Source organism: Nannospalax galili, unplaced genomic scaffold (genome assembly GCF_000622305.1).
Source record: "Nannospalax galili isolate Female #2095 unplaced genomic scaffold, S.galili_v1.0 scaffold1331, whole genome shotgun sequence".
Taxonomy (NCBI): domain Eukaryota; kingdom Metazoa; phylum Chordata; class Mammalia; order Rodentia; family Spalacidae; genus Nannospalax; species Nannospalax galili.
The window spans coordinates 439379-466844 of record NW_008330679.1 but is presented as its reverse complement, the minus strand read 5'-3'; the positions used below and the strand labels follow the sequence as shown (position 1 = coordinate 466844).

Below are 27466 nucleotides of genomic sequence, written 5' to 3'. Positions count from 1 at the left end.
CTGGGTCTATGGAAAGCCACTATTCTGAGAACAATTTATGTATTTTATTTTTCTTGCTGTGTTTCTGGCTTATTTTATAATTTACAGGTTGTTTTCTTTATCACTTCCTTCCTCCTATTTTTGTGAAGCACTTTTGTCCTTTTCTTTCTATTATCTATGAATTGACTGCTTAATTTATGTTTTGATTCTGTCTTGTTTAATAATGAATGCATTCGAGGCTATGGGTTTGTCTATGAGCATAGCCGTTTTAATTTTGGAACTACCACACAGGAGAAAGGAATCAATAATTATTGAACACATACCCTGTCAGAGGCTGCATTAAGTATTTCACATCCTTCCTCATTTGCAAAGTGGAAGGGCTCATCCTGCTCTGTAAGGTTTTTGGGAGCCTGCAGGGAATAAACAGCCTGGGAATACAGCATCCAGCACTCAGGGTGAGTTCAATGAATGGTGGCCCTCACCCTTCTTCATAGTTTGATTCTCTCAGCTGTCCTTACACTTTATAAACAGATTGAGGAAATTTAGCTATAGCAAAGAGCAGGAAATTGTTCAAGGTCTCCAGGTCACCTGGGGAGGAATATCAGGGTAAGATTCCATACTCAGTCTATCTGAAGGAACCCTCCAGGCACATTGTGACTGTGCAAGTCACAGGAGGGAAGCCCACAGGGCACAGCAGAAGAGCTGGGCAGTGGATCAAGGTAACAGCAGAATAGGCCATGTTCCTGGTCCGATCCTCCGTGGTATCCACCCTCCTTTGTTGTATGTGTATACGTGTGCACATGTGCATGTGGAGACCAGAGGATAACCTGGGCTAAGTTGTCATCCTTCCTTAGATGTTGTCCACCTTGGTTTTTTCTGTTTGTTTTTCTGAGAGAAGGTCTCTCACCTTTGTCTAGAATTTACTAGGTAGACTAGGTTAGCTGGCTAGTGAGTCCAGGGATCTACCTGTCTCTGCCTCCCCAGTGCTGGGATTACAAGTGCATGCCACTACACCTGGCTTTTAAATGTTGTGTTCTGGGGATCAAACCCAGGTCCCCATGCTTGCAAAGCAACCACTTAACTGACTAAGCTGACTCTCCAGCCCTCTACCTTCTTTTCAATTCCTGTGAATGCAAGATTACAACTGAATGCTTTCATTCATGATAGCAAACCTCCTTATAGACTGGCTACAAGGGGCAATTAATGGTTATCAAAGTGCCCCCAAACTGTTTTAAAACCAGTCCCACAGTCAGTGCACAGGGCCAAGACCCCTCAAGGAAGTTTTTTTCTTCTTATGAGAATTAGGGAGATTTCTGAGTACAGTCTGACCATGGTTGTAACAGACAGCCTCATTGGGGGAAGTATGTGCCTCTCCAACGGGGTACATTAGCTCTTGAGCTTCAGGAGGCTGGTAGGAAGGTGCCCTCACTTGAGATGATATATTTTTAGGGCATACCTTTGTTTGTCCTGACACAATGTACCCACCAGGAAACTCTGAAATGCATGAAGGACTGGCAGGTTGTACATGGTGTAGTACTCTGTGCTTTCCCAGCTGATGGGAAAAATGAATCCATGTCCACTGTGTGGCCCTGATATCTGAGGACTTATGTGTCAGTGTGGAAAGAAATGATAGTGAAACAATTACCAAATTATGCAAATGTATATAATAGACAAGAGCTGCATAGAACGGTTATACAGAGGATAATTCCATGACTCCTCAAAGAGAACAAATCTAGAGGGCTGGTGAGCCCTGGAGTAAGAGCTGTACCGTTAAAACATGGATCCCGTGTAGTATGTGGCTAGACTTGAATCTGGTGTTGATAATGCCCGAGCTGATTTCTGAGGCATGCCATTTCAAAAGAAAAGCTTTGCCTTGGAAAGCTGTAGTCCTCCCTGTATTTCTAAAAGTCTCATCTGACAAATGGATTCTATTCACTTTATTTGTTTATAACCTCCTAATAAAACACTGGCTTGTTGGGACTCGACAGGTTGACTATTTGATATAAGGATCCCTGTCCTTATTTATGTGGTCTCCTCACATGGCTTCCTTATGCATTTATTGCTTGTCTTGTCAGTTACATACACACCCCTTTGAGACCTGCTTTCCTGAGAGCAATAAAACCTGAAGAACAAAGGAAACTTTCTTAATTCATATTTTAAGCATCTGTTTAAGAATTAACCTCTATCTCTCAAAGATAAATGATGTTGTTGGTATCACACTGGGGCATAAAAGAATGAAAGAATCTCATGACTTTCTTTCTCTTTTGTAAGGATTTAACAAAGGGTCCCCCTTACTTCATCCTGGAAGGTGCGAGCAGATTTGACATCCAACAAGGAAGAGCAGGTAAGAACTCGACAGCTTCCCCAGCCTTTGGACTTGGCCTTCGCCTGGAGAATCACTGTCTTAAACAAAGTTAATAGAAGCTGACCTAGCTACCAGCCCATAATCTAGCTGCTAGGGTTTCTCCTGAGTGGAGAAAGGGCTACTACGCGGAGGGTATCTATGTGACTTCTTTTCTGACAATAGTGCCTGGCATAAAACAGTACTGAAAGAATTGATGGCATTAGCAGTGAAGGTTGAAGATTCAAGCAGGGGATAAATACATTCAGTTGGGCTCACAGTGATACCCATGGAGAAAGTCAAGTCTCTCTATCTCTTGAGGAGGAAGAGGCGAAACCTCCTGTGTGTTAGAGAGGCCCCTGCATAAATAGGGGCTTCACACTTATTAGCAAAGAAAGATATGGATGTCTTTTCTGCAGTTATATAATATACCATTGCTACCTATGTCAGGAACTAGACTTTGCTATGATGTCAGTTCTGGGAGCCTCTAGGGAAGAAGAGAATCTGGGAGCAAAATGAGCTCCCTAATTGCCAAGCCTAGCTGGGGCTCCTCTGTCTTTCCTCACCAGAACACACCCAACCCTCATCCTCTCTACTCACATACCACCACCATCACCAACAACCTCTTTTCTGTCTTGCTTGGAACTGGCCCAGGAAATCCTTTCCCTGATTTTCCTCTCTCAGAGGACAAAAATTCAATATAGGTTGAGCATCCTTAGCTCACCCCCCCAATCTTAAATATTTCAAACTCTGAAACTTCTTAAGTGCCTACATAGTGTCAGAGGAAGAAAAAATTCCATACCTGACCTTATATGACAGGTCAAACTGCAGGTGTGAAAAGCAGTGCTTAAAATTACCTTCAGTCTGAGAATATGAGATATATATGAAGGAGAGATGAATTTAGACTTACATTTGGGTCTCGTTCCCAAGATAATTCATTATGTATATACAAATATTCCAAAAATTTTTAAAAAGTGAAAATCTTTCTGGTCTCAAAGATTTAAGATCAATATTCTTAAGATTCATAGGAAGATGTGCCAACTCTGATGGCCAGGCCTATACTATAAAATTGGGGGGTGAGACATCCAGTTGGCCTCTTATGGCTTTATCCCTTCCCAGGAGACTGCTGGTTCCTGGCAGCACTGGGCTCCCTGACCCAGAACCCACAATGTCTGCGGAAGATCCTAATGGACCAAAGCTACTCACACCAGTATGCAGGGATTTTCCAGTTCCAGGTACGTGTACCACTAGTATCTCCTTCTACGATGGGGCACTCTGCAAGCCCCAAAGAGGCCAGAAATTTCAGTGTCTTCAACGAATGTGAGCTTGAGATAGGAGTACATCAGTTACCTTCCTCCCTCCAAAAAAGGATTCCATCTTTTCACTTATGTCCTGGTCACAGATGGAGAAGAGGAAAGCTAAATGTTTTCATGGAAATAGAAATGGTAGGAACGTGAGAAAAAGAAGAGTCGCTGGCATAGAACCCTACATGTGCCAGTCAGTGAGTTCTTACCTCTGACTATTCCTGTGCCATGCCATGCTATTTTAATGACAGGAGTGTTCTGGGAAATTGCAGCATCTGGGAGAATAACTTCTCCTTCATCATTCATTATTCTTTTCTCAAAAATATCTTGGTAATGCTTACACATTTATTCTTCCATGGGAATTTTTAAATAATTTTGTCTAATTAGACAGAAAAGCCACTGTGATATAGAGTGGAACAGCATCAAATTTATGTATTCATTTGGGAAAGCTGCTGTCTATTAAGTGTGAAACTATCTGGCCCCTCACCACGTTCTTTAGCTACTTCTCATGTCTTTTTTAGTTGAATCTGAACTGTTTTAATTGCCTGATAATTAACTTCAAGCACATGAGTTTTTTTCTCTTTTAATGCTTGTAGGAGTTCTTAGCTCTTTTCCTTCTCCCATTGGTTACAATTTTGAATCAGAACAACAAGAGTCAAAATCTATCTCCTTCCTATTTAAGTAAGGTACTTTCCTAATATGTTATTGGCCTCAATTTGCTGAGTTTCATTAGAATTTCAGACCCTATATTATGTCTAAAACTGCTTTCTATGTTATATTATTTTTTGATCTTGTTGGAGTTATGCTAGCTTTGTAAAATGAACTATTTCATACCTGGTTATTTGGTATAATTTGGGTAATGTTTGCGAATCAGACATTAAACAAGAGGACAAAAAAGAAAGCAAAATAGACAAGAGATAAATTACTTCACCCCACCTCATTTAAAAATATGATTTGCTTAATTCTTCCAGCGTATTCAGTGGCTATTAGTTGGGTTGAATCATTTAATTCTCCTGGAGTTACTTCTTGATCTTTATACTTGCCCAGAAAAAATTGGCTATTACCAAATATAATATCTTGGAGCTGCTTACAGGATTCTCTGATAGTTGATTTAATAGCTTGTAGTATGTGGCCAACGAGATGGCTCAGCTGGTAAGGGTGCCTGCCCCCGAGCATAAAAACCTGAGTTCAATTCCCAGAACCCACATGGTAGAAGAAGAAAGTCAACTCCAGCAAGTTGTCCTTGGAACTTCTCACACATGCCATGGCATGCTCAGGTACACACCACACCATACTCCCTTCCACATACAAATTCACAAACAAATAAAGAAATGCAATTATATAAAATTTTTATTGAATTTTTGCAATTTCCATACAACATAGTTTGGTGATATTTAGATCATCTCCCCCCCCACATCTTTCCCAAATGTCCCCCCACCCAACTTAATGAACTCTTATATGCATAATATAATATGGTGGATAAAGTTTTCCATACAACATAGTTTGATGATATTTAGATCATCCCACCCCACATCTTTCCCAAATGTCCCCCCACCCAACTTAATGAACTCTTATATGCATAATATAATATGGTGGATAGAGTCTGGTTTGTGTCCCCAAATGCCCTTCAGTGTGGGTCTATCTACTCAGTCTACCAAGAGTCCCATCCCTGTAAGACACTGCCTTTCCCCCTCACAGCAGCCATCAAATGCCAAAAGTTCCTTAGGTTGGATTGGGATTCCTTACCCACTTCCCTGTGTCTATGATTGGATTTTGTCAGATTTGAACTTGCATAGGACTTGTGCATGCTGTCACAATTGCTGATGAGTTCATATGAGTAAATGACCAGCTGTCTGAAAGAATCTATTTCCTTGTGGTCATCTAGTCCCTCTGGCTCTTATAATCTTTCTGTCTCCTCTTTTGAAATGATCCCTGAGCCTTGGGAGGCAGAGGTTTGGAATAGGTGTTTTATCCAGACATAAGCATTCTCTGGCATCTTGTTCTTTGCCCACTGGCTAATTGTGGGTTTCTGTGTTAATCACCATCTGCTGCATAAGGAAACTTCCCTGGTGAAAGTTAAGAGATACATTCATCCTAAGTATAGAGGTTGCATTGAAGATGTGCTGCTTTGGGTTAAACATCTCACAAACACTTATTCTCTACATTTGACCAGTTCTGGAATCCTGTAATAGTCTCCATCTGTTACAAAAAGAAGCTTCTTTGATGAGGGGTGAAAGGTGCACTTATCTGTAAAAAATGAGGATGCATATTTAGGATAAAATAAGAAATAACATTGTTCTAGGGATGTAGTAAAAGTAGGTTTTTCTCTAGGATCTATGACCTCTCCAGCCATGTGTATTTGGCTATGTTTACAGTACCACACATGAGTTTCCTCCCATTGAGTTGATCTTAATTCCAAGTAGATAGCAATTGATTACCCCCAAGATAATAAAAGTGCTACTACTGCACCAATAGCAATAGTTTGCTGGGCCAGTCATTGTTGTTTATTAGGCTTCACAGCTGGGTAGGACCAATGATTGATTTTTCTCCCTTGGAAGATTGTATGGTAGTTAAGTACCCTTTGATACCAGGAGAGCTAGTCTTCAGGGAGGAGGCTGCAAGATCAGTTCTAGCTTGATTGCTTCAAGTCCTGTGTCCAAAGTATGGCCTGTCTTCAGCAATAGGGTCTTACCTGCAAGTTCTGGGAAGCAATCAAGGGCTGTGGCAATAGCCTGTGTTGTTGTTCAGGAGTCTCTTGGACTACCCTGAGCAACAACTAGAAGGGAGGTTTCTCTTGTCTGGCACTGTGTTTTTTGTTATAGCCTTCAGCTAAATACATGTACTCGTATATTTATTGTATGCGTATTTTTCAGTAGGACTCCAGACTATTACATTCCCCCTTGGTTTTTCATACCATCTAAGTATTATTTATTTCTCTTCTCTGATAATCTGTGGTTAAATCACTTTCATGATCCCAGCTTCATATTTTTATTTTCCTTTTTTCTTAATCCAGAGTTTTTAATACAACTAACTTATTTTTCAGTTATGTGTGATGTGTCTCTGTAAGTGCTGGCATGTATGTGTCACAGCCCATGTGTGAAAGTCAGAGGGAAACCTTCAGGAGTCGATATTCTCCTTCTACTCTAAGATTCAGGGATCAAACTCAGATTGACAGGCTTGCATGGCAAGTATTTTTACCCACTGAGACATCTCCCTAGCCCCACAATAATCTATTATATTGATTTTTGTAGCAAATAAACATTTGGTTTTATTACTCTGTTTCTTTTTAAGATTTTGTTTTCTATATAGCTAATTTTATCTTTGCTAATTCCCTTTCACTTTCTATTGTTTAATTTTGTTTATTAAAAAAATTAAATGGCCATTTAGGAGTTGGAGAAATAGCTTAGGGGTAGAGTACTTGCCTAGCATTCATGAAACCCTGGGTTCAATCCCCAGTACCATATAATACCAAATGTTGGTGTCCATGCTGTAATCCCAGCAATCAGGGGTTGGAAACAGAAAGATCTGAAGTCCAAGGTCATCCTCAACTACATAGGGAGTTCAAGGCTAGCCTGGATACCATAGAATCTTGTTAAAAAAAAAACAAAAAACAAAAAAAAATAAAGCCCAGTTAATATCATTAGGCTTTGTATAATAAAAGCTCATAAGACTAGAAATTCCTTCTGGGATCTTATCTGTATCTATGTTTGGTATGAAATGTCTTTGCTAATTTTAAGATAATCTACATTTAATTTTTGATTTGATTTGTTGTTTGGTTTTTGATTTGTCTCTATTTGGGGAATTATTAAAACAACTTTAATTATGACCAAGTCCATGACAGTTTTTGTTAATGGTTCATGGGCACATAAAAAGAATACACATTATCCACTACCCACGCATTTTATTTGTGGAAACAATCTTTCTATTTTGCAGAATGTGTTATCTGCAATTGTCCATTTATTGAGACTGAATTTATCTCCTCAGTCCATCAGATCCTGGAAGAGCAACTGAGGTTTCTCCTCATAGTCTTGGTTTGGAGATTTTTTTCTCACACCTTGAAATGTTCTGGCTCTTCCCCATTGTAGTCTCTGGCAGCCAGTTTATGGCACCATTATCATTTTTTAAAGACAGTGCTTGCATAATGCAATGCCCCTTTTCGTTATACTTAATGCCTTTGACCTTGAATTCCTCTTTAGATGATCTTCATATTTCTAGTCCAGCTTCCTGTTATTTACATTTTTCTCTTGAGTCTTTGCTTAAGCTTTAGCAACTTCATTTCCACTGTTGTAGGTATATTTCTTAAAAGAAAGACGCACTCACTATGCTGTGCCTGCCACTGTTTCTTCCACGTTCATTTCTTCTTACCTTCAGATTTGGTTCTAATTTAACGTTCTCAGACAGAAGTTTCTTGCATAATTTCCTCAGGCTACATGAGAGGCCATTTGCTCTCCCTAAAGAGCAGCATCTTGGTTTGAATGAGAATTATTGCATCACATTCTTTTTCCTCAAAATTCCCATTGTCCTATTGTCTTGTAGTTTCCAGTGTTGCAAGAGAAAAGTTCAGTGTCAATCAACTTTGTATGCAGCATGCATTGTCAAACCACAAGACCCTACGTGGTTTTTCTAGCTTCCTGGAGTCCAGGAATTTATCTAGAGAACACCCAGGTGTGTGCAATTTAAGACATATTCTTGGACTGGGAAGATGTCTCAATCAGCAAAGTATATACCTACATACACACATACATGCACACATAAATAAACATGCCCACAAATATATGAGAAAGAGAGATAAAGAGAAAGAGAGAGAGAACACACACAGAGAGAGAGAGAGAGAGAGAGAGAGAGAGAGAGAGAGAGAGAGAGAGAAATACTCTGCCTGGAGGTGAGTCTTTCAACTTTTCATTCCAAAATTGCTGGTCTTATTTATCCCGTTCTTCCTTCTTGAAATCTAACTAGGTAATAATAGATCTTTTGATAAGCTCCCTGGTGAAATTACTGCTCGTGATGATTCGAAGATTACATGTAAGGTCACCCTAGAAGACCCAGGACTGAGCTGGTCATAGGCTTACCACAGCATTGCTGGGAGAGACTTAGGTTGTTAGGACAACCAAAAACCCAGGTAGGGCACATTCTGTCCTATGTGACAAAGAAAGCCACACAATTCCCAGTACCTTGGGCTGGTGAGGTAGCTTAGCACTTACCAACAAACCTGATGACCTGAGTTCAATCCCTGGGACCTACATGGTAGAAGAAGAAAGCTGACTCCCACAAATTGTCCTCTGACCTCCACACATATGCCATAGCACATGTGCCTGTGTGCACATGCACAGACACATAAGTGTAATATAGAAAACCAATTTCCCATACCATCTGCAGTGCTAATCTCTGTAGAACTCATCTCATCACTGTGAACTTGGGTATTATTAAAAGAAAGCACTCAGTACCCAAAGCACTTCAAATGCTTTGCCCAGATAAAGTCTTATTTCCCCATCTGGCACATGGCATTGGCAAAATGGCACCTATGTGGTTCTTGAAGGGCATAGACACTGTTCATGTCAGTCCTCCTCAGCCAGGAAATACAGGCTATAGCTTCATTTTTGACGACCAGTCAGCCTACTTGCCTGTTCTCTGGGAGCAGTAATCTTATACATATGGAGAAAGCAGGTTTGGTTCATCTTATTAGTGGAAGAAGATGGAGGTGAGGGTGATATAAAGGGCAGAGTAGCTCCCTTGACCCAAGACATTGTCATTCATCATGACCTCCTGGGCATTAAACACTAGCCACATGATTCCTCAAACCACAGTCCCTCAGAACTACATGATCCTTCCCAGTTTCATCTCATACCAGTCAGAGCCCACCAGGCAGTTCTTTTATCTCACTATCATTTGGCAGTTGTAGAAACTGAGCCACAGTGAAGTGACTTACTAGACATCTCTTTTTTGATAACAAGAAGTAAAAGCAGAATCCAGGCACAGTTCTACCAACTGTACACTGTCCATTCTGTGTTGCTACTGAACTAAGTACAAAATCCAGATGGCCCTTCGTATCCCCACTCTGGGAGCTGGGATTAGCTTTCCTTGATGGCTCCCTATTGCCTCAGCTTCACAGCCTGCACAACTTACAGCTTGCTGCAAGAGGATCATTCATCCACAGCTGTGCCCTAGTGAGCCTCAGTGCCCTGGCTCTTTAATGACCATGAAAGCATCTTCACCTTGTATCCACTGATGTCTGCCTCTGTCTCTGTCTCTGCTCTGGAAGTACATCCTCAACTGAATGTGATAGCCTCACTACCTGGGACATACTGCTGTGGAAGAGATCATGTCCTCCCACATTAGCAAAGGCAACGTCCAGGAGACTTGTCTTCTTTAAGTTCAAGCCTGAAACTGGAAGTCCTGCCACTCCATCCTGTCCAAGGGAGGCCAACAAAGAAGCTCGAGAGACTGGTGTTGTAATGAATGTTCCTCATTTGGTGATGTCCCTGGGTGAACCATTTGGAACTGAACACTAAAGATGAAAGTGTCTGTTTTGGAGAAGAACATCTGGCTCATTTGTGGTCTCAGCAGTGTAAGAGTGCTTGCCAATTTCATTTCTCTGCTATAACGGCAAGGCCAGCACAATGTGAGGACAGGAGGGCCAGAGTGAGGCTGACTCTGCTCAGCCCTCCTGTACCAGTCATGTCATCCTGCCTCCAGGCCTTTGCCCATGCTGTCTTCACTGTCTGGGATGCACTCACTTTCTGCCTGGTATGCCTCCTTTCTCAAGCCCTCAGCTCCAGGTCAGTTCTCCTGCACCATCATAGCCCAGCATCTGCCACTCTTTTTTGTTGTTTAACATACATTCCCTCTGCTACTTTTTGTGAACAAGAAAGAACTGGAGAATCTCATGAAGCTCACAAAGGTCTTGTCAAAGTGAGTCCATGGTTAATAGCAGAGTCAAAGTAGACCCTTCTCCCCCTTGCCTGTGTTTCCAGAGCTAACCTCCCCATTTTCTTGGTCTGTGCCGCACTTTCTCCTCCTGCTATTGGAGATGGCATGCATATGCCTTTCCTAGCAATTTGGGATGGAATTTTGTTCTGAATTGAGTTTGTTATTGCACCATGGAGGTCATGTTGCAAGGTGAAGACACTTTGACTTAGGGAGGAAGGTTGCAGAAACTCCCTCCTGGCCCAGATCCACTACAGTGTATGCTTGTCTCTGTCTTCCAGTTCTGGCAGTGTGGCCGGTGGGTAGAAGTGGTGATTGATGACCGCTTGCCTGTCATAGGAAAGAACTTTCTCTTTGTGCATCCTCGAAGAGACAACCAGGAGTTCTGGCCCTGTCTGATGGAGAAAGCCTATGCCAAGTAAGTATGAGCAAGCCTCTCTGCCCAGTTTTGATGTCGGCTCTGCCTGCCCGGTGTCTTGCCCTTGCCGATGCTCCCCGCCAGCTGGCCCTGCAGCTCTCAGTCTCTCTTCTGAATGAAAGCAATGCCCCTTTGAGCATCAGAGCCCTTGCCATCCATCTAGACATTTTTTTTTTTGTAAAAAGTTGCTGTATGCAAGGGTCAGTGATGGGACATACAGTGAAATGTGGGCTAGAGAGATCTGTACACACATAACATGATGGCTAGGTTAGAATAGACTCATTCTTCTATCTGAAGGAGAGTGGTTCTGATATCAGAATCCATGGATGGTCAAGACCTTTATATGAAATGGCATAGTATTTACATATAAACTGTTTATATTCTATATGCTATAAATCCTCTATACATTACATTTACTACCTAACATGATATAAATGCTATGCAGATAGTTGTTATACTGTACTATTGTGTAACTAATGACAAGAACTCGTCTGCACATGCTCAGTAATGGCACAGTTTTTCCCACCACTTTCAGTCTAGGGTTGGTTGAATGGCAGGTACAGAGCCTGCATAGCAGAAGGACCAGCTGTGTAATATGCTCACAGTCTGAGGGGAGGGTAGAGGAGGAAATGATCCTGACTCCCTGGCCTACTAAGAGGCTGAGTGAGGCTATTGGAGGAGATGGTATCCGAGAGAAGTTGAAAGAATGGGTAGGCCTCTGCAGTGAGGGGAGACCCATGAATGGAGACAGTGGGAGTGGGTCAAACAAAGGCTTTGGTGAAACACTTCTACGGTCCAGAAGCTGAGGGTTGGGTGTGGCTTCTAGGAGATCTCATTTGTGTTATGGGGTGACCATGGGGTGATGTCAGGAGCCCTTTCTGGTCCTAACAGGCTCAGGATTTGTAAAGCATCTCAGATCAGGTGTTTTCGTTAGACTAGTTTATTCAAGATATGTCCACTGAGCATTTCACCATATGCCAGGAACTGTGCTTGGCACAGCATCAGACACTTGCAGGCTCACTCAAGTGGATTTATGCAAAGGTATGAGTTTACTTGTGTGTATGGAAGGAGGGCACTGTCCTGAAGACCTTTAAGATGATCAAGAGATATGATCAGATATTCTATAGCTAGAAAATGAAAATAGAGTAAGAAGACATCCTCTATGCTTCAGACTGCAGAACTCAGAGCTAGATAAGACCAAGCATCTGCTAGCATGTGGGGATCCAGGAAACTGTCCTGGAGGGCATGTCCTGAGGCAGCCTTCAGAAGGCCGCTGGCCACCCTTAGATTACTTTTAGGCACATGTCACATTCAATGAGGACATTCCTAGATAGGCCCTACAAGGACAGGCCTGGGCTTTTCCTGATGATGCTGTGGGTGGGTGATATAAAGTGTTCTTCACTAAGGTGCACATGGGATGGCTATATTCCATGGAGAGCCATACAGCAGTCAGAATCCACACATGCAGTCTATATCTAGGCCGATCCTCTGGGGCTGGGTACTAAGAAAATGGGGCAAGAAACACTGAGCAGTAAAGCAGGAAGTCATTTATGGATATGGAAATTATGTCCACTGCACTATGAACTTTACAAGTACGTATATAAACGAAAAGCTGCAGATTAAACATCCTGAAATTTTTGTATGTGAAGGGAAAAGACAGAAAGGAAGAAGAAAAGGAAATGGGGCAGGAGAGAGTAGGAAGGAGCCCAGCAGCCTGTCCTGACTCCCTGTCTAATCGCTGCTTACCCCACCTGGCTTCGCCTTCCTCAGGAAGCTCTGGCTCATCTTTGCACATCTTGGCCTCAAGACCTCGCTCTCCCAGCCTCCCTCTGGCTTCAACACCTGCTGCTTCTACCCCATCCTCTGCTCCTTATCCAATTCCAGTTGCTAACAGTGACAATCTGACTGGCCAAGTTCACACTGGGTCCCTGTTGGTACTCTTCACCGTGATGGCTGCTGAGTAGCTATCGGGCTTCTGTGAGCAAGAGCTGTGAAAGGGACAGTTTCCCCAAGAAGGGCTGCATGAAGGGCACACAGAGAACAGAGAGGGGCACATAAGAGAGATAAGTCAGGGCTCACAGGTGAAACTGCACAGAAGCCTACAGACTTGGAGAGAGAAGGAGTGGGAGGCACAGTCGTAGGGTTGGAAGGCTCCTCACTTCACACACAAATAAGCCGAGTCTCCAAGCCACCATGGGACATGTGCCAGCAGTTGAGTCCCCTGATCGCTAGCCTGGGACCCCATCTAGTAGGATTGGAGTCTGGCTAGAGTCATAGTCTAAATGACAGGGCTGGCAAGAACTCTTTGTGTACATTCTCTCTCTTTTGAGGCAATTTGTGTAAAACTAAAGTTGCTTCTCTTCCAGAGCTGTTTGTTAGCATTAGAAAAAGGCCAGATAACAGCCAGGGCAGGCGTTCTGGGAGGCTAATTCACTTCTAAGCTACTTACACAAATACTGCCATTATCTTTGCAGGATGGATTCCACCCTCATCACTTCTGGGCCTCGTTCTTTTTTTCCCTTATGTAAAAAGGGGTGGCCTAGAAGTGGGCTGGGAGAATTAGAAAGCTTGCAGAAGGAAATGATGACTTTGACCCCATTTTGTTAACAGCTGACCTAAAGCAACTATTCAGCTTGAGAAGAAATGGTAGAGTGGACCCAAATCCCACATTCCACTGCCTAAAGAAACCTAGTGGGGGATAAAATGTTTCATATTAAAGCTGTTTAGAAGCTTTGCCCTCACCTACCCAAAGAAGAGAGTTACACAATACAGAAGTGAATTCTAGCGTTTCAGAGCTAGTGCACTAGAGCACTGAACCCCCACTTCACACACACACACACACACACACACACACACACACACACACACACACACTGTGAGGAAATAAGAAAACTAAGGCTCAGGGAGGGAAAATCACTTTCCCACCATCACACTGTGGTCACATCCAAGCTGCGACCAAGCACTTCCTCCCTAGTCCTGTTCTATCCTCTAGTCGTGGATATTGTCAGTCCTTTGGAAGGATATTTATCTTCTTGTTTCTGGTAGAACTCAGTACCTGGCACACTGGGACCCCACACAAACATAGAGGGCACAGCTGTCCACGGCATTCCCTCTGAGGGCATGGACAGCAGCTCAGTGAATTTCCAACTTCCAGTAATTCCTGTGCTGGGGAGTCTGGAAATGAATTGGCCAGAGAAGTCAAATGTCAGGGGAACAAACCATGATTGGGGGTTGTTTCTTCCAAGGGTTACAAAGTAGAAGAGATGGGGATAAGATCTGGCAGGCTGCATGCTGTTGTTTGTGGAGTCTCTGCAGGTAAGAACTAACTGTTACATCTCAGTCTCCTGTCAGGCCCAGGGTTAGACATCCGGAATCTTCCTTCTTTCCTATCAGTGCGTGGAGACATTTCTCGAAGATGAGGCTGAAGCAGAGGGGTAAGGACAAGGTTCACTCAGAATCCCTGGGTTCGGGTGACAAGAATAGTAACAGCACCAGTGGTGAATGCTATTTCTCTCTCTCTCTCTCTCTCTCTCTCTCTCTCTCTCTCTCTCTCTCTCTCTCCATTTTCTGTCAGCAAAGGGGGACTAAGAATAGTTGCCATGTTCCTGACACATCAGCAGGATTCATAAGCTCCTTTTGTAAAGAAGAAAGATAACTCCTTGTCAAAACATCCAGCTGAGGCTTGGACAGGCTTTTTAGGCACTGAAGACAGTGAGAGAAGGTTCTGGAAGACATGAGCAAGGGGTGCTGGCTGTAGCCAGTCAGACAGGGAGTCTTTCCATTGTGTGTAGAGTCTCTTTGGGGACTGCAGAATGATGTGGGTACCAGACCTCAGATGAGGCCCAGAGCTACAAAGGAAGTTGAGGAAGGTCACAGGCCTCCCTGGAGCAGCCCCCTCGTGGTCCTGTTTGAAGCAGGGAGGGTCCTTGGATATAGGCAGGAAGGACTGCTGCACGAGGCACTAGTGACTCTGGAATGGTCCCTGGGAACTTCAGTATCCTTAGGAAAAATATGTGACATTAAGAGCCAAATGTTCAGACCTAACAGGGCATAACTCTGGTCAAAGGGAGCCTGTGCCATTGACTGAGCAAACACTGTGGAGCTAGAGTCTAAAGCCAGCCAGAATCAGGAGCCAAAGGAAGGAAGGGCAGGGAACAAGACCAGAATCCATGTTAAACAGTCTGGATAAATGTCACCTGAGTGTCTCTGTAGAACTGCCCCTTTGGTCTGTGGATCCTTAGCTTTCTGTAATAAGAGGTTTTCTAAGATGTCCTTGGACTGTGTGGCTGCTTACAATAGTTGCTTGATAGGTATTTGCTGATGTGATTTTTCTGGAATTCTGTGTTATTCCAGGGGGAACGTGACTGAAGTAGAAACAGGATAAGGAAGGAATGTCTGAGGGCCCAAGTGTGATCCAGTTCATCCTGTTGTGTCCAGTGGAAAGTCTTACATGCAGAATGGGGCAGGGTCAGCTCCAAGGCTAAAGGCCTTGTTGGGGGCAACAGTGGGGATGGGCCCAGACCGCAGACTCCCAGCTGATTTTGTAGCACTAGAAGAAAAACAGAAACCACAGCAGGGATTCTGACCACAGCTATCACACATGAAGGGCTCTGCCTCTGCCTTCCAGGGGACAGTAATGTATAGGGACTTGGCAAGAGCTACAATGTAGCAGAGTAGAGGGCAGCATCCACAGCCAGGCAGCTGCCCACTGGGCCTGCACCTCCTGTCCTTCATGGCTTGCCATGGCTATAGTTTGGAAATCCACAATTCACCCCACGAGTCTGACCCATGTGACCCTGTCTCAGTGGTATCATTGTGACTGCAGTCATTGTGCTCTTCTAGAGAGCACAGGCCTCCCCCAGCCCCATCACCCACCCCTCTAGATCCATCATGCCCTTCCTTGGGGAACTCCAGTTTGATTCTTCCTCCCTGGAATGCCTCTGCCACTCCTGTTATCCAGGCGACCCTCAATTCAAGTACATGTCAGGCAGTTCTCTGGACCCCCAGGCTAGGACCATCCTGTCTTCTGTCTTCCACGGTGATCCACTTGCTCTAGAATGTCTGAGGGGGCAAAGAATTTGATGTGTTATAATTGACAACCCTCTTCTGAGGGGGCAAAGAATTTGATGTGTTATAATTGACAACCCTCTTCTAAGGAGAGTATGACCTGTTGCCAAAGAAATGTTGTGGAGGGCAGATAGTCCTGGAGAGAGGAAAAAAGGGAGCACAGATCACTGTGCCTCATGATGGACCAAGGCTCTTCCCTATGCTGCCTGCATTTACTCACACTACCCAGCTCAGTGAGGCAGGGATGGGAATGCCCTTTCCTCACACTGGCAAAGGGAGCCTGAGAAAAGCTCAGTCTCATTCCAGGGATTGAGAGCTTGTGAGAGGGAGCCAAGAATGGAGCCTGAGGAGTGTGTGATGAGGTGCCAACCAGGAGATACTGAGCAAGGTTTAAAGGCTGAGACTTGAGACAGGATCAAGAAGAAGGCAAGGCTGAGACAGTGAGCCTGGGTGTTTCTGGGGTGCAGGTGAAGAAGCAGAAAGCCATGGGTAATGGCAGTGGCAGAGGTATTCTGGAGAACAGGTCTGAGGGTCTGTATGTCAGACTCATCCCTTTCTCTTCCACCTTCACTAAAGCCTTTCTCCCTCCTGATTTCCAGGGAGAGGGGTTGTAAGAACAGGCTGTTTGTGTCCATGCTGTTCTTGGAGCTGCTGATTGTGAGCTCTGAGGGAAAGGATGAGGTCTTGCATGTCTTTGAGCATGTGCTTAGTGTGGTCCTAGCACACATCGGTGCTCAGTGTGTTTTCAGACTGAAGAAGCAGCATCATATTCTCATCAAAGCAGCATTCAATGTTTGCTAAGAGCTAGCTGGCCCTGGTCTCGTCTCCTTCATGGACATGGCCCCCTGTGGATGGAAAAGTCCTTCACCTAGGGAACTTGCAGAGGGTTAGTGTGCAGTCTCCCACCCCCAAGCTAACCTGGCTTCTTCCTCCAAGGCTTCTTGGCTCCTACTCACATCTGCACTACGGTTACCTCCCTGATGCCCTGGTGGACCTCACAGGAGGAGTGGTCACTACGGTCAACCTGTACTCCTCCCCTTCTGATCTACTGATGGCTGTGAAGACAGCAGTCAAGGCGGGCTCCCTGGTGGCTTGTGCCACCCCAAAAGGGGTGAGTAGATAGGGATTCACTTTGTACCCACCAAGTCTCTCCTTGCCCATGAGTGTCCAGCCAGAGCCCGTAGCTAGGGAGGGGCCAGGCAAGCAGCCACAGTGGAGGCTAATGGTGAGCTCCACAAAAGTGGCCTCATTCAACCTGCATCTTCCCTCTGAGAAAGGGACTCTGAATTCACTTCACAGAAATGGGAGTGAGCTCAGAGATGCCAAGTCAAGTTTCAGAATCACATAGCTGGAAGATGCTATGCAGAATTTGAATGCTACTGACCCCTAAATCCCTACATACGGTATCCCCCTGACCAGGAGCAGCACATGATCCAGGGTGACTAGAAGGCTTATCAGGTGCTGGAGAAGGCAGCTATAATTGCCAGTAGCTCCTCTGTGTTTTCCTTAAGTTTATAAAGAACCCTGGTTCTTAGCAGCAAGTCCCATTTTGGAAAGCTTGCAAAACCTCCAAATTATTTGAGTCTGTTCTGAGACACCTGGCTTCTTATCCACAAGACACTTCCTATAGTCGTCAACCAAGACCAGATCTGAATGCTATCAGAAACTGAAGGTGTACTTTAAACCTCTATTCCTGGCACCAGGAATATTGTGGGGGGATTTCCTCCAGCAAAGGGCCCCTCAAACATGTACTATACTATGTCTTATCCATGACGAATAGTCAGTGTAACAAGCAGCCCACGTTGTCGGGAACTCTATGAGTTCCATCAGTCAGTAGGGTGGGTATCTCCTGGGCATGAAGCACTGTAGCCTCACCCAATCAGTCATTTCTATCTCTATCTCTAAGGAGGCACATACCTTTCCTGGTGGGTTGAGGCTTTGCTGGCTCAGCTACAGTCTGAATCTATTTCTCTATGTTTGAAGAGCCTGTGGGTACTGAGGGCTCCACCTGCTTTTCTCTCCTGTAGCTGACAGATGAGGCCGAGGTGATGGAGAATGGGCTGGTGAGCCAGCACGCCTATACAGTGACTGGGGCTGAGCAGGTAAGACTGACCTGCTGGGCTGGCATCTGTCCTCTGGAATCTGCCAGGTGTATCTGCGCCTCTAAACAAGGGTCAGAATCGCACGCCTCCAACAGCTAGCAAGCGTATACGTCTCTCTCACCCCATCATGGCCCCCCTCCAGCAGTTTCAGCTCTTTCTATTGACCTAATGCTCTAGTGTCTAGGGTCATTCTCCTCCAGGACTCCTTTCCCCACAAGTCCTTGCTCTGTGTGAAGTGATCTCAGGAATAGGTATCTAGTTAGATGAGGGATTAACCCCAAAGGGAGGTAGAATGAATCACCCGATTGACTCTGGGAGAAGCTTTACCCTGAAATTCATTTTGTTTGTGACCTGCAAGCTAAACGAGGGTAACAAAAGTGCTCCAAGATGCAGGTGCTTAACGAGGTAGTATTTACTTCTCTCAACGGTAAGCAGGTGATACTGGGTTGGTGGGTGGCTCTGACATCCTAAATATGGGCCTTCTTCCACCTGTGAGTCCAAGACACATACTCTACTTTTGTCTCCAAGTCTGTGAAAAGAAAGAGGCCAAGGACCTTCTTTCCTCTCCAAAGGGGGCAGGACCCGGAAAAGACATTCATCACTTCATCCCTTCTCACAGCCCATTAGCCTGAACCTGATCCTGCAGCCATACCAAGGCCCACAGGAGGCTGGGAGATGCACTGTCTGGCTACTTCTATGTGCCCATGTGGAACCTGACTCTGTGAGGGCGGGGACAGCATCAGAGGGCAATCTTCCCTGGTAGGAGAACAGACTGTGAATGAGCAAAAATGTGTGTGATTTCTGGGTAAAGTATAGTCTATCTAGAAAACACTACTGAAGTCTAACTTCATTCTGGGTGAAGAGAAGCAGTTTGCTCAAGCTTTCAGACTTAGCTTGCTATAAAACAGCAACCTGGCACCTGACCTCTCCAGTTTGCATTCTTGGTCATCCCACAACTGTGTAGTAATAGTGTTTCCTGGCCTCACAAGCTTTCCTATGAGTGCTCTCTGTCTCTGTATTTCCCACTACTCTGGAGGTCAGATGTGGCTTCTGATCACTAAGAGACAGAGTTCCAAACTCCAAGGCTCACTTCTCTCAGGTGCCTGTGCATTAGGGAACAGAGTGTCAAGTGCCATCTGTGACATTCTCAAGCTTGCCCTAACTCCTCTTCACCAATCTGTCTGTCCCATCCATCAGCTGAAGGCCAATTGTCCCATTGTTCCTGTCCTAATTCACAAAATGGGGACAGTATCCTGTATACCTCCCCCCAAAAAATAAGCACCAATATGCTTGAAAGCAGTAGAATCTAATAAATGCTTGGTCAATGAATGAGTGTACTTGCAAGAGTGAATGAATGAATGAATTTGCTCTTGGTCTGAGAAGGTGACATTGCTGATCTCCCATCATAGAAATATATAAGAAGCCAAGAAGGCACTTCCATGAGCAAGGAAGAGCTTGCCCTGATACACCCAGGCCAGAAGAGATCCTAATCACAGTGACTGCAGACTCCAGTCCTCAGAACCAAGCCCCAGCCCCTCTGCTGCACCCTCCCAAGGTCTCCCTTGACTTCCCAATGGGGACAGCTCATATCATTATCACACTGGCCATGTGTGGACACGCCACGCCCTACAGCTTCATTGTCCTGGATGTGGACAAGTCTCATGATTGCCAATAGGTTTTACCTTGTTTGGCAGCTGTGACCACTTAGCCATACTGCCTGGATTTCTGTGTTGACAAGACTTTGACTTTGCTTACGAAATAGGGGAAAGACAGCTGTGGCCAACTGGTGATTATGTGTGGTTGGCATGGGGTGAAGGAGTGTTCTAAACAGAGTATTTAACCTGGAATGACAGATGATTCCCACACTGTTGTTTTGAGCAGGTATTGTATCGCAGAATGTACTTTTGAGAGATGTTCTGTGAAAACAGGTTTCCAAATTCACTTGAAAAATACATCTCACCATTTCCTCTTCCTAGAGATGCACATTAGCAGTGTGAAGGCTCTAGAAGGCCTGCATTAATACTACTTGGTTGTAATATACCATTAACCATGAAACCATTTTATCCTAGATCTAACAATTAATGGGCAATGGAAATAGCATTCAGGAAAATATATCTGAGGAACCACTATTTAGGGTAGATAAACTGGGCCATCTCTGGTCCAGTAGCACCTTTTATCTACAAGAGCTGACCAAGGTCAAGAGGATAGACAGAGCAGTGAAGGCTATAAGCCATCCCATTCTTATCCCTAGCCGTGATCTTGGTCTTGAATGTAACCCCTGAGCCTCTGGTCATAGCTTGTGTGATTATCAGTAGGGAACTCTCATAAAGGACACAAGGGCTCAGGACCTTGACTTTGTTAAAGACTCCCTCCCCTCCAGAGAGAGAAGGCTGTAACTCTGAGCCACAAGTGCTAAGATTAAACCAGCCTGTAAATGTAGTGTGCTTTTTAATCTGCTCATCCTCCCTCCAGGCAGGGCACAGACAGGAAGATAAATGAAATTGGCATTTTTTATTATGCACCTAGCTCTGCCAGCAACTCCCCTGGGCCAGGGGGTGAGTGTTTATCTGCATGCCTCATTTAGCCCTGTTCTCAGTCCCTTTGAATCACTGGCTACTTCTCCTCCCTATGCCCAACTGAGCCCCCAACTCTTCATTGGGCACCCAGAGTGGCTCATTAAACTCTGTGGGCTACCTGGTGACCATTTCTCATGTCCCTGATGGGTGGGCTCTAGCAGGTGCTGACAGCTAATGATAAACCTTGTGCTAGGCTTATGGGTGGGGCCAAAAGGATAGGAAACCTGAATTTGTGCCAGGAGAGGGCCCCTGGAAGCCCTACAAATCAGAGCACCTTCCAATGCATACTGTTCAGAGATGGGACAGACCTGGAAATCAATACAAAAGACCTTATCTGAGCCAAGTTCCGGGCTTTGTGTGACCATGGAGTACCTTCAAGGCAGTGTCTGTTGGTGATCACATGGGCCTAAGCAAGGTGGCTCAAGGTCACAGCCACATCTAAAGAGTCTTTATCCATGTCTATTTCCAAAATTGGTACCCAGTTCTAAAATCAGGAGACAGCTTCAGGAACAGCTAGGATGAAAATTCTCTCTCCTCCACTTACTTAGTGGCCTGAGGAAAGTTGCTTCATGTCGCTGATGCCGTTTCCTCCTTTGAAAGACAAGGATTTTATAAACATCCACCCCAGAGAACTGAAGGGCTGAGGCAGCAGTTAGCTGGGGCCTGCTTCTGAGTTCTGCTTCTGCGCTCTACCTCTGCACACAGGTTTCTCATGTCTAATGGTAGGCATTTGGTTTCTCAGCCTCCTGACCTAGAGTCTGTGGGCTGCTCTTTCTTCTCTAGACCCTCCCTCTCCTCAGACAGCATGAGCATGGATCAATAGACCAGCTACAACACAAACACACTTTAGTCCCCCATTCCAGGTTGAAGGCTCTGGCTCCTGGAAATGTGGGTTCAAGAGTTTGCTACTGTTGTTGTAACACCCCCATAAGGCTTAGGTGAAAGAGTACATACAGGTGCTACCTGAGTGACACAGGTAGGGATGCTGAGGAAGGGAAGTTCAAGCTGTCAGAGGCCACTAGTTCACAGACTGGAGTGTCTGGTCAGGGTCAAGATGCAGAATGAAGAGAGATAGTCTCAACTATCTCAGCTCCCAGACTGTCCCTGTCTTCCTCATACCAGCCTCCTCTCCCTCTTCACTTACAACAGTGTTCCTGGCAGGCTGCTGGCAGAGACAGGGGCTATACTTGTAGACAGATGCCCTCGTGAGAGGAATTGGAGGAGGCAGGGGACTGAAAAGCTATCTGTCCAGCAGCTCAAGGCAGCCTCCTCTGCTAGGTCACTGCTATTAAACCTGAGCTCACCCAGCTCCAGGAAACAGCTGCCCAGCATGATGGAGCTGCTCCTGCTTGTGCTAGGGGCTGAGCAAAACAAGGGCCATTTTCTCCTCTCTCTCATTCCAAGCTCTATGCAGGCAGCAAGAGAGACATTGATTTTTTTCCTTCCTTTCATTTTTCTCCTGACTGCAGCCAAATGAGGTCAGAAGTTAAATTAGTCCTTGGAGGTAAAAAGCAGCTGCGTTCATACTGTCTCCCTGCTGACTTTTTCCAGAGAGCCCTGACCCATCCCTTTTCATTCTTCCTTACAGATTCAGTACCAGAAGGGCTGGGAAAAAATCATCCGCCTGTGGAACCCCTGGGGCAATACGGAATGGAAAGGGCGCTGGAGAGATGGGTATGGCTCCTGGGAACTGGGCAGGTGAAAATTATTCACTGAGAACCTGGGCAGCTGGGCAGCGTCTGGCCTGCCCACTGCGGACAGCACTGCAGGGATGAACAGTTCATCAGTGACTGCGGCTGTGGATACACTTATGTTCCAAGAGTGTCACTCTCCAGGCATCTATTAGATACCTATTGTGTACACACCACTAAATGTGCTCTGGGTTAGGTGGTTGCTGTGACATATATGCAGATAATAAGACCCAGTATCTGTCCTCCAAGAGGCTAAAGTCTAGAACTGTGCGCCCACATACCCAAGATTAGCAAAGAGGGTGAGTGACTGTGTGAAAGCCACCTTCCCATTGTGGAGAGAGATGGAGGGCAGGGCAGGAGCCTCATTCTTGGAAAAGAGTCTGTGGATTCCAATGCTGATGATGCCATGGGATCAGAGCATGCCAGGCCTCATGTCTGGCAGGGATAAGGAAACAGAAGCAATGAGCTAGATGACCTTTTTGCTGTGTCTACTCAGATGCTCAGGCCTGCCTACTGACCTGGACTCAGTACATTCTCATGCCTGCAAGTACACCTTGCTCACAGTAGGAGTAGCTGGAGTATGTGGGTCTCCAGCACCCTGATGAGCAGCTGGGTATTGAGTGATTTCGTCAAGATGCTGGACTGGTATTCCCAGCTGCCATAAACTGACCCCTGGTGCCCCACTGCCTTTTATGAACAATTGTATATCTAGCTTCCGCATATGGAAGAGAACATTCAATATTTGTTTTTCTTTTGCCCTTCCTGTTACCACCTCTTGTTTCTCCTCCATCCTCACCCCACCCTCATCCCCATTCTTACTGCTTTGGTAACTGAGAGGGGGAAAGGTGGTGGGAGAAAGAGGAGCAGCAATACTTTATGTGTTCCTCTTGGTGGGGCCAGTGGGCCTGTCACATTCCTCTGAGGATCTGTGCAGACCTGTAAAAAGCATCACAGCACAGTGGCCACAGCCTCATTATCAGTGGGGGTGGGAATATGATCAGAAAGGAAATGCAACGTGCCAGACAACAGAACAGGCTCCAACAAGTCGTGAAAATCAATACAGTGAGCACAGTGAGCTCTGGAAGGTACATGCAGACGGTCAGTGTTCCTGGCCCAATCTCTCTCTCTCTCTCTCTCTCCCTCTCTCTCTCTCTCTCTCTCACACACACACACACACTGTACACACACTACACACACAAGCCCTCTCTCTCTCTCTCTCTCTCTCTCTCTCTCTCTCTCTCTCTCCCCTGTGGCTCATGCATGCTAGGTAAGCTCTTTACCACTGAGCTACATTCTCTGCCTCTGCAATTTATTTGAAACAGTCTTATTATGTTGCTCAGGCTGGGCTTGACTCACTCTGTAGTCCAAGCTGGACTTGAACTTTCCATCTTTCTGTCTCAACTTCCAGAGTAGCCACTTGGAGATAGTAACCTGTGCCACTAGGCCTGATTTATATCCTTTACTCTTTCTAAAATAAATCCTAGTAACTTCCAGTTGTCCCCAACTCTCCATACCCAACACTCCAAGCAGCCAAATATGGACCAAAGGTGTGTTTATTGGGTGTTAGAAGTAGAATTAGACCAATGGCAACATCAGGTTCCCTAGGGTAGAGGACACACAATAAACTCACAAAGGTTGATAGTCTCTACATCTCCCATACTAACCACTGAATGACTAGGGAAGGTCACAAGGGACATCAGAACTCAAGGAAGTAAAAGGTTCCATGGGTGGGCATGTTCAGGGACAGCATCACAGATAGCAGTGAACGTGAGGTGTCCTAGTGGGAAAGGGGGTGGGGTGTGGTTCAGAGGAGAGGGAGATGCACAGGCCTCCCATTCCTACCCTAGTCCATGCTGGACTGAGGCAGAGAAAGCAAGGAGGAGGAGACAGGGCTTGGAAGCATGAATTTGTACCCTACAGGGATAAGTGTGAATGAGGCTTCTGAACAGAGGACTGTGTGTGCAGAGCAGTACCCACTCTGTAGGATCATGTCCCTTGACAGAATGTGGAGAGGAAGCCCTCCCCTCCATCAAAACCAGGGTGGAAGGAGGCAGTGGGGACCGTATAATCACTGTGTCCATGCAGGTGGTCGATTTCTTCCCTACTTTTTAGGAATGGAGATGGATGGAGAGAGCTGGATGGTCTAATCTCAGCCATAATTGAAATTTCAGTCGCACACACTTAAAGGCAAACTTGCATGAATCAATAGCATATTGATTTACACTACATTTATTTTCCCTTACACACTGCAGAAAATGTAATTATCGCTTAATTATAAAATTGCCATTTTACAATAACACATCTGACTGCCTCAACCAGCAACCGGAAGCCTGGGTGGTGGTCTATGCCTTGCTGTACTGGCACAGTGGTGACCCAGGCTATTTGTGTGGAATCCTCCATGGGAAAGATCTCATTATACTGTTATGCCTCTGGGGCCTGGAGCCTACGTGTTTGCTTCTACTTTGAAGTATGAGCTAAAGGAGGAGCAGCCATTTCTTCCTCCCCATCAGACCCAAAACTTGCTTCTGGAACATATCATCGCAAAGAATTAGTTAAGTAAGCAAGTAAGAAAAAGTCATTGCATTGTGTATATGCCAAGCTGTGTGTCTTAGACACCTGTGATGACAGCTGTGATGATGCGTGGTCTCTTGCGCTTGGAGTCTAGTTAAGAGAGAGAAAGAAAGCAAAAGTAATGGAGCAGTCATAGCCATACAGAGCCCTGGGTGCTGTAAGGAGTGGTGCAGGGGCCTATGGGTGCTCAAAGAAGGGGCCAGCTCTAAGTGTGGAGCAGGTAGGCTATAAGAGGCCACCCCAGGCTTCCCCATACATACAAAGGTGGAAAGATAAGTGAGACTTAGCACGTTAGCACTAGGAGGAGGAAGAATGCTCTAGATGAAGAAGCATCACAGCCAAGAAGTATGTGTGCTGGGGAGAAGGTATCTTTAAGGAAATAAAGGCATTCATGATTGCTGGAGTATAGAATTTAAAGGTAAGGGTGGGGCAGGGAACAGCCTAGTTAAACCTGGAGAGGTTGATAGAAGTCAAGGTTTTCTTTAAGGAGTGTGAACTTTACACCACAAATGTATTTTAAAGAAGGAAGTGACATAGTCAAGTTCCTGGTTTGACAAGCTCGTTTTGATGGCAGTGTGGAAGGTGGATAGGAAAGTGGTCAGAACTGTGTTCAGGGAATCCAACCGAATGTCCACAAGGGAGAAGAGGGGTGCTTAACCAGAGAAACAGAAGGAATGACGGGACCAGGATGGCTGTGAGAGGGGTCTAGGAGATGGCAACAATAAATAAATATTTCCTGATAGTCTGGAGGTAGAGAAAGCAAGAGGGAAAGACTGCTCATGCTCAAGCTTGGCAATAGGAGGTAAAAGATGGGACAGAGGATGGTTTTACTAGTGTATATTAACGATACAAAATAACAGGGTCTATTTTGGCATTTTATACATGTATAAAATGTATTTTGATCATATCCTCCCCATTTCCCTCTCATGTCCTCCTTTCCTATTGGTAAGTTATGGAATCACCTAGGCACCCATCAACGGATGATTATATATATATATTTCTAGTTTATTTCTCCATTGCTGTGACAAAGCACACTGACCACTGTCAACTTAGGGAGGAAAGGGTTTATTTATCTTACATCTCCTGGGCCACGGTACATCAGGGAGCCCAAGGTAGGAACTCAGGGCAGGAACCTGGAAGTAGGAGCTGGAGCACAGGTCATGGAGGAAAGCTGCTTACTGGCTTGCTCCCCTGGCCCCTGCTCAGCCTGCTCTCTTATGGAACACAGGCCCTCCTGCCCAGAAGTGGCACCATCCACAGTGGGCTGGGCCCTCCCACATCACTCAACGATCTAGAAGATGCCCCACAGACATGGCCACAGGCCAGTTCAATGGAGGCAGTTCCCCAATTGAGGCTGCCTCAATCCAGGTGTGTCAAGTTGACACTAAAGCTCTGTGTGTGTGTGTGTGTGTGTGTGTGTGTGTGTGTGTGGTGTTTTATTCACCATAAAGAAAAACAAAATTATGTTATTGGCAAGAAAGTAGATGGAACTGGAGAATATAGTAAGTGAAATAAGGTAGATTCAGAAAGACAAATAGCACATTTTTTCATATATGACATCTAGATTTTCACAGAGGCAGGCAGGTGATTTGAGGTCACTGGAGGACTTTTACAGTGATGTGAAAGATCTCACCCTGTGGTCTTTCTCTCCACCCACAGGTCCCAGGAATGGGAAGAAACCCATGACCCACGGAAAAGCCAGCTGTATAAGAACAAGGACAATGGCGAGTTTTGGTACTTGCCCTCCTTTAACAGTGATGTTTCATGTATTATTGCTCGAGACCTCAACATAGCAAAAGCTGTGGCTGAGAGGTGGTTGTGTCCCCCTCTTGTTGTGAAAGTTATCTCAGAGATGAGACACTGAGCTTTCCTGGACATTTTGATGGTAAAGGAAAGCTGCTTTGGAAGTTTGAGTTTGGAAACATGATTGTCACCTCTGCCTTCCATCCTATGGAGACTTAGCAGCTCCAGTCTGCTCTGTCTTGACTCCCTGAAAGAATAGTAGAAAGTGAATCTCCCATTTTGGGTAGGATATCACTGTCACCAGCCAGGAGCCATTCAATACACCGTGTTTTAAAAACACACACCATGGGGCTGGAGAGATGGCTCAGTGGTTAAGAGCACTGGCTGCTTATGCAGAAGATCAGGGTTCAGTTTCCAGCACCCTCATGGCAACTAACAACTGTCCATAACTCCAGTTCCAGGGGATCTGACACCCTCTTCTGACCTCTGATGACTTTGCACAGCACAGGTGCATTTATATACATGCAGGCAGTACACTCACACACATAAAATAAATAAATAATAATAATAAAAACATGTACCATTCCTTAAATGCATACCTTAGAGGAGATGGACATTTCTTGGAAATGTTGTCTGTTTTACTTAGTGACATATTTGAATGAAATTTAGCATGTATGAAAGAGAACCTAGGTTTTAGCTATTAAGAATAAGATAGACAAATGTCATTTAGAAGGAAAAAAAATCTTCCCA

At 45.1% G+C, this 27466-nt stretch overlaps 1 protein-coding gene across 1 annotated transcript in view; it reads left to right on the top strand.

Annotated features, from left to right (window-relative positions):
* Positions 1–27466, top strand: part of Capn13 (calpain 13) — a 59252-nt gene that overhangs the window by 8656 nt on the left and 23130 nt on the right. Inside the window, exons 2-8 of the mRNA XM_008850958.1 lie at positions 2251–2323; positions 3440–3555; positions 10830–10966; positions 16970–17144; positions 18061–18135; positions 22300–22385; positions 26633–26707. Of these exons, the coding sequence (XP_008849180.1) occupies positions 2251–2323; positions 3440–3555; positions 10830–10966; positions 16970–17144; positions 18061–18135; positions 22300–22385; positions 26633–26707 (737 nt within the window). The remainder of the gene's footprint in view (positions 1–2250; positions 2324–3439; positions 3556–10829; positions 10967–16969; positions 17145–18060; positions 18136–22299; positions 22386–26632; positions 26708–27466) is intronic.